The following is an 11,284-nucleotide window of genomic DNA, read 5'->3' as shown; positions in this document are numbered from 1 at the left end:
TTGTAGAGATGCTATGGAAGCCGAGCTTCGTGCCTGCATGGAGGGCTTCTCTCTATCATCGCAAAGATTTGATATTTCTATTTTACTGGATTCAGTTTATGTGGTGAATTGCATTCAAATTTGAAATGTTTAAGGCCTTATTTGGTTTTGTCGAATTTTTGTAGGAATTCTATAGAATGAGATTTGCAAAGAAAAAAATTCCTTTAAAGCTCTTTGATTTATAGGAATGGATTCCTATTTCTATGTAGGATAGGAATCAATCCTTTACATTTTGAAGAAAAAAAACATTAGCCTAGATTTAATGTAAAAACTCCTATTCCATGCATCAAATGACATCTAAAAATTACCCCGAACTATTTTTATTTTTCCGTGGAAGGCCAGCAAAGCTCACATATCTTGGATTTCATTTCATGTTTTCCCACGGGAGGACAAGTTGCGACCGCCCGGAGACCGGTTCGCTCATCACTAGCCTGCGACTCAGCTAGCCATTCTGGTTGACGTGGCTTCTCCGTCCTCGGTTCCACGTCACAGAGACCCATCATCCACCGCTCGTTCCAGATCAGACGGCTCCGCGCCCTCCCGCCCTCGTCCGGTCCCAGCGCGCAGGGACCGTGACACCGCTCGCTTCGTCCCCATCCTCATCTCTCCCTCCAGATCTCTCAGTTCCCCGCTATTAATTACCCACCTCTCTCTTCCCTCCTCTCTCCCCGTAGCTCTCTCTCCTCGCCCCGCTCCGTCCACCCCTCCTAGGGTTCGACGCCCTCGCCAGCACGCGGCGAAGCCACCGCCCACCTCGCCGGCGGCGTCCGCGGCCAGGTAATCCCGCTGCCTCCCCTCGCCACCTCCGGATCTCGAGGCGATCCGGTGGTCTGTCCTTTGCCCCCGATTCGCGTGCCGCTGCCGCAGATCTGCGTCGCATGTCGCTGTTTCCTGCCTGATCCGTGTCGAAATCTGCGTCGCGATGCGCCGTGTGTGTGTGTGTCGAGCCGTGCTTGTTCATCATGCGGCTGGTTTACGTGCTAGGTAGGTAGGTGAGGCGTCCAGATCCATGCGAGCCTAGGATTCCGAGACCGTTGCATGGCTGCGACGTTCGCCGGAGTCGTTAATTGGCGGCGGTTGTAGGCCGATGGGAATGATGTCGTGGCGACGTTTCGTCGGTGGATCTGTGCTTGATCCCAGGGTTGCACAGTTTCCTGTTCTGGTGCATTTGATATGTGTTTAAGCAAAGCGTTGGGGCAGCTATCTGGTCGCTTAGTTTTGAATGGACGCGAGCTAAATTGCTCCCGGATCCAAGCTGATGGACCCAATTAATGTTACTAAAAAATTGTCTGAGCGGTCTAATTCGGTTACTTTCTGGATAGTCTGCCTGGTTTCATTTTTGAACAGAATTGTAGCCGTCAGGCATTAATGAAAGTACAAGTTTTTAATTTAATTGTGATGCATATGTGCAGTATCTTGTCTGGTTGCAAATTGACGCAACTGAGCAAGAAATCTGTGGTTTTCATTTTATTCCTTTGTCTGCTTGTCAATATCTGGGTATGTTCATTTCTGTTTCAGCCAAATTGGTTCATCAACCTGATCGCAACCATGACTTAGGGGATAATGCACGAAATGGCAATTGCTGTGAAGTTTGCTTTGTTCTTCATAATGTTTAAGATTGTCATGTGCATTGTACATAATGCTGATCTATTTTCTTTGTGGGACCAGGAAGATGGCTGGCGGCTTTCGGGTGCTGCATCTGGTCAGGCCCTTCTTGGCCTTCTTGCCGGAAGTGCAGAGTGCTGACAGGAAAATACCATTTAGAGAAAAAGTGATCTACACCGTCATTTCTCTCTTCATTTTCCTGGTGTGCAGTCAGCTCCCGCTCTATGGCATCCATTCAACCACTGGAGCAGATCCTTTCTACTGGATGCGTGTTATTCTTGCATCAAACCGTGGTACTGTCATGGAACTGGGTATTACCCCAATTGTGACATCTGGAATGGTTATGCAACTTCTTGTGGGATCCAAGATTATTGAAGTTGACAACAGTGTGAGAGAGGATCGTGCTCTGCTGTAAGTATTTGCAAAAATAGCAGAATCTCGTTGTTACATTCCTTTCTAAAGTTACTCTGTTCATGGTCTCATGTATATGTAGTTTATCAGTTGTACAGTGAATGACCAATGAAAATTGTAAAGCGTGCTAATTCATATGTTGTATCTCCGGCAATATTGTGTTGATGTTGTACTTGTTTACTCAGGAATGGTGCACAGAAGTTGCTGGGTATCCTGATTGCCATTGGGGAAGCTGTGGCATATGTTCTGTCTGGAATGTATGGCAGTGTGAGCCAACTTGGAACTGGAAATGCCATTCTCATCATACTTCAGCTTTTCTTTGCTGGCATCATTGTCATCTGTCTAGATGAACTTCTCCAGAAAGGCTATGGTTTGGGTTCTGGCATTTCTCTCTTCATTGCTACCAATATCTGGTAAGCATATTGAGCTTTATTTTTGTTACTTGTTGATTGATGTGCTGCTACTCTGTTGCTAGTTGGCTTATGGTAGATTTGATCTTATGTAGTGAGAATATCATTTGGAAGGCATTTAGCCCTACCACCATCAACAGTGGACGTGGTGCTGAATTTGAAGGGGCTGTCATTGCATTGTTCCATCTGTTGATTACTCGATCAGACAAAGTCCGTGCCCTACGAGAAGCTTTCTACCGTCAGAATCTGCCAAATGTGACCAATTTGCTTGCTACTGTCCTGGTCTTTCTCATAGTTATCTATTTCCAAGGCTTCCGTGTTGTGCTTCCAGTGAGGTCAAAGAATGCTCGTGGGCAGCAAGGCTCATACCCAATTAAGCTGTTCTACACTTCGAACATGCCCATCATTCTGCACTCTGCCCTGATTACCAACCTGTATTTCATATCCCAGGTATGGGCTTCAGTTCCAGATCTATAATGACCATAGTAGGGTGAGCATTTGCATGCATGTTTAGGTGCTGATCGTTTTCATTGTTGGTGCAGCTTCTCTACAGGAAGTACAGTGGAAACTTTCTGGTTAACCTTCTCGGTATATGGAAAGAATCTGAATATTCTGGCCATTCTATCCCTGTTGGTGGTCTTGCTTACTATGTAACTGCACCATCAAGGTGAATAATTGATTTCTTGTCACTGCTTAGTCAAGAAAATACTGTTCAGTATACTTACCCCCTTTGATGGAAACTGCAGTATGGCTGATATTCTGGCGAATCCATTCCATGCATTGTTCTATGTGGTCTTCATGCTGTCAGCATGTGCTCTCTTCTCAAAAACATGGATTGAAGTCTCTGGTTCATCAGCCAAGGATGTTGCTAAGCAGCTGAAGGTACAAATGATGCATATGCAGTGTTTGTCGTGCCTGGTTACTCTTTCTTCTTACATAGCATGTCTCGCAACTCCTTTTGTGGAAAATATTGATTTGATTCTTTTTTTTTGCGAATATTGATTTGATTCATATGTGACTGTTTTCACCTGCGGTACCAAGCTGTCCAATTCTAAAATTGGTGCATATAACCAAAAATTTGTACAAACGGCCATGCAATTTCATCTCTTCCATCCACTGTTTAAACCTCAATTGTTTTGGTATATGATCCATTCATAAAACATTATTCTCTGTTTCTAGAACTTGTTTGTCTCTCGTAGGATGTTTATAAAATCCAGCCTGATGTTGGGGCATCAGCAGTCCTTATGTGTAATGTGACGAAGGGTTTAACTAGGATGACATATCAGAAAACATCATCATTATCTTTGTATACAACTAGTTTGTTCTTTGTAGGGTTCTTGGAAAGCCTGATGTTGGGACATCAATGGCTACACATTAATTGTTTAGCTGTAATATTGAAGTGTTAAGTTGGGGTGATTCATTAGCTGTTTTTGGTTACTTAGTTTCAACTTGCAAAGACTGTTGCGCATGAGCCTACTGTAACTTAATTTAATTCTTGGCAATCCAACAGGAACAACAAATGGTGATGCCAGGCCATCGTGAGTCAAACCTGCAGAAGGAACTGAACAGATACATCCCTACTGCCGCAGCATTTGGTGGAGTGTGCATCGGCGCATTGACTGTTCTTGCTGATTTTATGGGCGCAATTGGTTCAGGAACCGGTATTCTGTTGGCCGTCACCATCATATACCAGTACTTTGAGACCTTCGAGAAGGAGAGGGCGACAGAGCTTGGTTTCTTCGGGTTTTGATTGATACATGATAGCATTGGGAGCATGTTATGGCTACAGCACAGCTTGAGTCTTTCTAGACAGTCGCAATACTGCTTGGCTGGCTGGCTGTTGTGGTTGTAACCGGAGATTAAATTCTGTTTAGGTTACCCCGACTTATTTACAGTTGAGAAATCTGTAGATGCTGCGTGTGTTCTTCAGGCCAGTTATGGTGGTGGACCGGTCCAAACACGGGCGTGGCCGTCACCTGTCATCTTCCGTAGACTTCTCATGTTTTTGACTATATAGCAACTGAATGTTTTGGGACCAATTTAGTCATCTTGAGCTGGTATATGTTTTTCTTGCCTGCCACCCTTATTAATCTCTCTGATACTTTCAACTGTCGAGTAGGTTTTTCTGTGTTTTGTTGAACAAAAATGCCTGACCTAGTCTAATAGTACACTGCATGTGCATGTTGAATGAGTTTGCTCAGAAGTAATAACGTGTTAATATTGAGGTGAATGAATTCTGGCAGGTGTTCGTTTGATGACGTGTGGACGGAAGAAATGAAATGTCACGTTTTCAAATAGGATGCACAAAACCTTGTGTAATTTATACGAGACATTTTTGTAAGGTTTAAAAGACCATAAATACATTTAAAACGCAGCCGCACTATATGAAAGAAGCGAGCGCACACCCGATCGAGCGAAGGACGCTCGATCGCGCTTTGGTGCCATACTATTTTATTCCATCTCACTTATAGAAAAGCTACAACTTTTGAACCGTCCCTTTGCTTGATATTATTTGCCGTTGCTTAATACAACTATGGAGTATATGTTGTGATGATTTGTTTTAAAAGCAACTTTGATGCCTTCTTGCGTCGTACGATTGAATTGACTTAACTTTCACCTATAGTCAGCTGTGCATCATAGGCAGGCAATTTTATCATGAATTTTGGAGCACGGTGCATTGGAGAACCTTAATTTAAACAGTTTAAAGTCAGATTTAGAGTTTCAACAAATTCTGAAACAAATCTACATGAACATATGAATATCTATTACACATGTGCAAAATTGATGACAAAATAAGTAAGGAAAGCGTTTATTTCCATTCGACTTTTTTCTCGTGCGCGTAAACCTCCTCCAGAGCCGTCGGATCGCTGCTAATCGTGCGGCTGTTTCTGTCTCGGTCGGGTCATGCGCAGCCCAACTAGGTGCGTTGGTTGACTCGTCGATTGATTGCAACATCGCCCCAAGGTGAGATCTCGGTCTGTTTCCTCCCCCCTTCCATTTCGTCCTCTTCCCCACCTTCTTCCCCTTGCGCAGATCCAGCCATCGTGGGATGCGACGGTCGACGCGGCTGCTAGGGAAAGGAACGGCGGCGCCGGTGGCTGGGGTGGGAGTGGAGACACGCGCATCGTCGTCGCACTCCATGGACGATGACAACACAAATTTCAGGTTTGTCTTCCAGATCTCAACATTTCTATCATCCGCCATCCCTAAACGCGCGATGCAGCAGTGGATCCGTGGTAGCGGTGGGGCTGGTCGTATCTGCTTGCCCGGAGGGGGCAGTGCGGGCTGGGGTTGGGTTTGTATCGTCAGATCTGCTAGACAGAAGGAGGGGGAGCAGGTCGGGGTTGGGGCTGTGCTCGTCGAAACTGCTATGCAGGAGGTTGGAGAGCGTGTTGAGGTTGGGGTTGTGCTCGTCGGAGATGTGACGGGAGGAAGTGCCTGTCGGAGGTGTGCTTTTGGTGTTTGAGGGGTGGTGTCCGTAGGCGTGACTCGTTTTGCTAGTTTAAACCAAATTCAATTTTGAATCTAAATTTCTTAGTTGTGTTGCAGCAGAGTATTTTTCAAACTAGCACTAGAGCACACCTCATTTTTTACTCTGTCTTTTGTTAGTTGCATTTCTTTTGGGAACTTTAACCTGAAATTGAATGTTAGTTGCAGCAGAGTATTTTTGTTAATTGCATTTGTACGCTGGATTCAGCCTAGCTAGCTTGCTTTGTTTTGTTTTGCTTGCTTGCTTGTTCATAGTCTAGCTTTCTCAGTTGCCTGGCTAGTGATAATAATCCTAGCCTAGCTTATCCATTCATTCCATTTAGTTAACTATCCATTCATACATTGAAACCATTGCCACATTTTTTTTTCATTTAGTTTGTGCTTCCCTGGTAGCTAATTTCATAACAATCATAGCATGCCCTCTATACTTTAGTTTCTGTTGAACTCAACTGAAGCAAATAGGCATCACGACATGTTGCATGTATGTGGATGCTCTGCTGCTAAAGGCAGCGAAATGCTCTGCTTCACTCATACTAAGTATTGTTAATTAAGTGGTTTCCTTTTCCATGGCAAAAGAAATGTGAGGAAACACTATGCTAGTCTAAAAGATGAACGCTACCACCCATGAGGTTTAGTTTCTTTGGAACTTAACTTGAAAATTGAATGTTATTTTCGTCTAGTTCAAATTAAAGTCAGTGTGTAATTGAACCTGAATTTTTCAGTTGTATTGCGGCACACCATTTTTTTCATTTTTCAGATGTAGTCCAGTGACATATAGAAGTAGGGCTCTGTTTTTTTAAGGAATGTAGTCATGCGTTCAGATTCAGCTTTGTTTTTAGAAGTAGGGCTCTGTTATTTTAGTGGTAGTGTTGTGCTGCAATACTACAGTCACATATAGATGATGCATCCTCGTGCTATTATTTTCTTCTTCTTTTTTGCAGAATGGATGATGACGAATGTACCGCCGATGGGTCATTCTCAACACGTTTCTCAGCCATCCGGTTGCGCCAGGTTGCGAATATTCAGTCCGATACTAAGAAGCAAGTTATTAGCAAAAGCAGTTTTGGGTCCCTCCTAAACATCAGTTCTTTCTCTGTGCCGGCTGAGTTGCTTGATTGGATAGTGATGAAAATTGACACAGAAAATGCAATGTTTAGGTATGCACGACAAGCATAATGCACCATCTTCTTTTTACCTTTGTATTTTGCTTGTCGCTGGTTCCTCGTTTGCAATTGATTTGTTGTGTTTTTCACATCAGTATGCTGCATCTATTTTCGCAGTCACAAGAAGTCTATATTGTTCACGAAAGACATGGTGTGAAATTTTTTAATGTCCCTTCTGGGTCAAGGCTAGTGGAGCTGTTGAGGAGGAATGAGCCTCATGTGCTCCGTGAACCATATCGAGTAGGGTCAAGGGCTCCAATGCAGCATGCTATTCAAGTGCTGAAGGCGACAGATGATCGTGATGTAGTTTCCATCAACGGGACTTGGGGTGCTTTTACGCATTGCTCTCCTGCTATCTCCTGGGACTGGCAACATGGTCCCCCTAGAGTATGTTGCGAGCTTGGTTGACATGGACAAGATCAATGAGTTTGCATGGGATGAGCATTTCTTGGCTGCTGCTTTGAAGGAGGTGAAGAAGTACCAAAAGAAGAGGGAGGCAGGGAAAAGTGGATTCTGGATTGGCGGTTGTCTGCCCATGTTCGTGGTATGCCAAATGATCCTGTTGCTTTTGTCTATTTTATTTCTTTTATTATTCACTCGACTATCATTTTTTTCCAGAAGCTTTGCTCACAATGGCATTTTGATTGTTTTTAGATAATTTACATGGATTTTGTCGATGTGCCTCGTTGGTTGGTCTCTGAGCATAGATTCAACTACTCTCTCCCAAGGGCATGTTTCATTTGCAACAACGACTTCAAGTTGCTAGAAGAAATTGATAAAAACAAGCTCAACCTTGATAAAATTGAATTTAGAAAACGGAATGTAATACCTCTTTTCCTCCTTTCAATATATCATAACTCTTTATGTTTTGCTGCCATTTTTTTATGTGATGACCAACCTTTTTTTGATATTCTGCAGCTTCGTCGTTTGCCAGAGACACCATACGTATCAATTGAGATTTGCAACGAAGATGATTGTGAGAACAACAATGTGGATGGAGTTAGTGGAGGTGAAAAAATTCCTGAGATACCAACCAATCCAGTCACAGATGGGAGCGAGACCGGCGGCGATGTGTGCGGCTCTCTAGATGAGTGGCTGCAGCCGCTTCCTTCTAGTCAAGACTTGGAGGTAAGCATGTTTTTTTCTTTGTTTATTTTGTTCTCAATTTCTTTCAGTAAGTAAGTAGTAAATAAATAGTGCATGCATTGATGATGTAAAACTCAACTTTTTTCTCTGTTTCATTGTCGTTTTCTCTTTGAAGCAGATCCCACCTCACATGCTCCCATTATATGAGAAGCACAAGAAGTTGCATGCATCAGAAGTGAAGAATGTTATGACATCGTTCGGCCAGATAATGCAGTCAATTTTTTGCAAGCGTGTAGCACGTATTTTGGTTGAAGCAAACTCCATTGCTGCAACTTTCAAGGTACACACGTTTGAAGGTGTTACTTTTGATGTTCCAGCAAGCAATGCGGCAGGAGCATGTGAGACCAGGGCTCCACCCCAAACTAGCCCTACAGTTCACATGGGTGCCACAACACAAGAAGCCGAGGTTGAGATGGAAGTTGCAGGTTGTCCTGACACCAATCAGAATGGACATGATCAGGACATTGTTTTGGATAAAATGCAGAGTTGCGATAAACTTGGGAAGGAAGATGCATAGTTTGGACAGGATAAGGGGGATCGGGAGGAGGTGGTAGCCCCTGAATATGTGGTGGGAGATCTAAAAGTCCCATGTGTTACTGATGAGGCTAAGCGGGTGATTTTATCACAAGGTACGGTGGCTGCATTGGATTCACTTGTGTTAGAATTTGATGATGGTCCTTCATGTAGTCTGTTCAAAGAGGGAACCAAAGACTTCGAGTGGTTCAACATGGATGCTGAGACTGCAAGGAAGGTTATGGAAAAGAAAAAGGGAAATGAAATTAATGGTGTCGCCTCTCCTGATGTTCAACAACCGCTTTCAGCAGGGCCCACCTTCGATAAGAATCCAGTGCTTGCAAGGCAGAGCAACAACTCAAAGCTTCCAGTGCAATATGAAGCACCAGTTCCATGTTTCAACACCGATCCGAAGCTTCAAAAGTCAGGTGAAACCCGACCACCCATATATGATGCATCTCCAATTGCATTCACAACTCCAGTTGTATCTTCAGGTTTTTGTCTGCTCTCCTTGAGTCATTTAAAAACTACAATGTACCATGTAGTTAGCTCATCATTTTTTATGTGTTTTGCTCTTTTCTTGCTTTTGTCTCATGCCAGTGCAACAAGATCGATCGGAAGCTGAGTTGCATGAGCCAGGGGAGAAGATTGTTGAGGCTAACAGTGGGAGCAGTGCTCATGTGAAGAAGGCAGTTAAGAAAAGAATGGCCCAGCCTCCTGATGATGTTCCAAAGATGAAGAGGATCAAGATCGACCGAAAAGATGATGCTCTGTACCAGCAGTATGTGATGAGTAGGTACAAAATACCAAGAGCAAAGGAAGATCAAGTAATGTGAGTCCTTTTTCTGTTTGTTCCCCTTATCCAAATATATGGCGGGTCAGTGGCTTTTTATAGTACTAATCTCCCGTTCCTTTTTCTTTTCTGTCAACATGTGTCCCTTTGTCCCATGTTTAAATGTTTTACAACCCCGATTTCATTGAAATAGAGAGTTTCCACACATCACTTCAGAACTTCCATGCTTCATTAAAGCCACGAGCTGATCTTGACAGCGAGGTAATGACATTGTATCTGAAAACTTTCAACTTGGAGCAGTTGTACAACAAGAAGAAGCCGAAGAAGTTTGCATTCTCAGTGTTTATGGGGGTTAGTCTTTCCTCCATCTAGTGGTTCTTTTTTGTCACTTTCTTGCAACATAATAAACTCATGTGGCTGTGCTATCTTGTTGCATTTTTACTCTTTTTTTCCAGAGTCAATTGGCTATGGATCCTGACTTGTTTGATCACAAGAATTGTGAAAGAGAGTTCAGAAGGGCATATGAAAATAACCATATTTCAAAAAGTGATATAGTAAGTTTTTTCTCTTGACTGCTATGACATTTTTTCACCTTATTTTTCTAAAGCATGTTATGTAATATCTAGTTTCTTTTATGTTGCATCCAGCTCTTCATTAGTGTCGTTCAGAATAAGCATTGGGCAGTGGTTGTTGTGAACTTGTTGCATAAGCAATTCAATGTTTTTGACTCGGTCAAGAACGCCACAGATGTTAATTTGCTCCATAAGGCAACCAACAATGTGGTAATGATCTTTGCTTCCTTTATCATTTTGTTTCTTTTCATACTTTTTCAAACATGTATGATTCAAAGAAAACAACCCCTCTTTTTCTAGTATTTGAATCTGTTTTTGTTGTGTTGCATCCAATCAGATTGCCAACATAAAGGAAGTTGCAAGCAAAGAATCTTCATTTCATTTTGATCTTGATTGCTTTGAGAAGGTCACCCCAGATCACCCGAAGCAATTAACGCAGTAAGCTTTTTTTATTTTCCAGTAATTTTTGTGCAAATTACAAAGATTTGAATTTGTGGGTGGTTAGTGTTTATTGATTTTGTTGTATCTTTCTATGTATTTTTTAGTTATAATTGTGGCTTCTATGCAATTCTTTTCTTGGAAAACTTCGATGGTGTTGTCATGAAGCATTTCAATGAGGTGCCAATTTTTATCCCTTTCTACAAATTGGAGCATACTGTTGTTCTATCCATTTTTTTCTTCTTGATACTGTTGTAACTCGTTGGCTTAGAACAACTTCAATGTATAGAACCCCTATACAAAGCTTACTGCGTTAATTGCTTCGGGTGATCCGGGGTGCCATTTTCTTCTTGATACTGTTGGAAAACTTCGATGGTGTTGTCATGAAGCATTTCAATGAGGTGCCAATTTTTATCCCTTTCTACAAATTGGAGCATACTGTATCAATATTTTTTTGATATTGTTGTTCTATCCTTTTTCTTCTTTTTGAAATGCTTCCAGGATGCAGTCGAACCCCTATAGCGAATATTTTTAGTTTCCAACTCGTCGCTTCTTCTTTGCAAGGACCATTTTTTTCTACTCAAGAAATGCAAGTTTTGTTGCATAAACATGTTCACTCAGTAACTATTTTCTCCCATTGAAGCATCAGGATATCTTTCCAACCATGAACTCTGCTCTTATTTTCAGTTTGTCTCAGTGGACCAT

The 11,284-nt window shown here is 42.5% G+C and overlaps 2 protein-coding genes across 5 annotated transcripts; both read left to right on the top strand.

Moving 5' to 3' along the window:
- Positions 1-662: 662 nt before the first annotated feature.
- LOC119301348 (protein transport protein Sec61 subunit alpha-like) lies at positions 663-4,555 on the top strand. The gene is made up of 7 exons (XM_037578305.1): positions 663-816; positions 1,708-2,055; positions 2,241-2,468; positions 2,561-2,915; positions 3,008-3,132; positions 3,212-3,347; positions 3,976-4,555. Exons 2-7 carry the CDS (start codon positions 1,712-1,714, stop codon positions 4,213-4,215), a joined length of 1,428 nt encoding a protein of 475 aa, XP_037434202.1. The 5' UTR covers positions 663-816; positions 1,708-1,711; the 3' UTR covers positions 4,216-4,555.
- An 867-nt stretch (positions 4,556-5,422) lies between these two features.
- LOC119301347 lies at positions 5,423-11,037 on the top strand. Of its 4 annotated transcripts, XM_037578303.1 has the most exons (13): positions 5,423-5,630; positions 6,896-7,111; positions 7,235-7,661; positions 7,772-7,939; positions 8,036-8,245; positions 8,382-9,270; positions 9,377-9,608; positions 9,763-9,920; positions 10,025-10,123; positions 10,217-10,351; positions 10,479-10,579; positions 10,687-10,759; positions 10,851-11,037. In XM_037578303.1, the coding sequence occupies exons 3-6, from the start codon at positions 7,491-7,493 to the stop codon at positions 8,778-8,780; spliced, it is 948 nt and encodes a 315-aa protein (XP_037434200.1). In that variant the 5' UTR covers positions 5,423-5,630; positions 6,896-7,111; positions 7,235-7,490; the 3' UTR covers positions 8,781-9,270; positions 9,377-9,608; positions 9,763-9,920; positions 10,025-10,123; positions 10,217-10,351; positions 10,479-10,579; positions 10,687-10,759; positions 10,851-11,037. The 4 variants fall into 4 exon arrangements, 3 of the variants coding, with proteins under 3 accessions (XP_037434200.1, XP_037434201.1, XP_037434199.1); XM_037578304.1 differs by having other exon boundaries at positions 9,870-9,920; positions 10,687-11,037; XM_037578302.1 differs by having other exon boundaries at positions 10,687-11,037.
- Positions 11,038-11,284: the final 247 nt, after the last annotated feature.

Source organism: Triticum dicoccoides, chromosome 5A (genome assembly GCF_002162155.2).
Source record: "Triticum dicoccoides isolate Atlit2015 ecotype Zavitan chromosome 5A, WEW_v2.0, whole genome shotgun sequence".
NCBI lineage: Eukaryota > Viridiplantae > Streptophyta > Magnoliopsida > Poales > Poaceae > Triticum > Triticum dicoccoides.
This window is presented reverse-complemented; position numbering and strand designations above follow the sequence as displayed.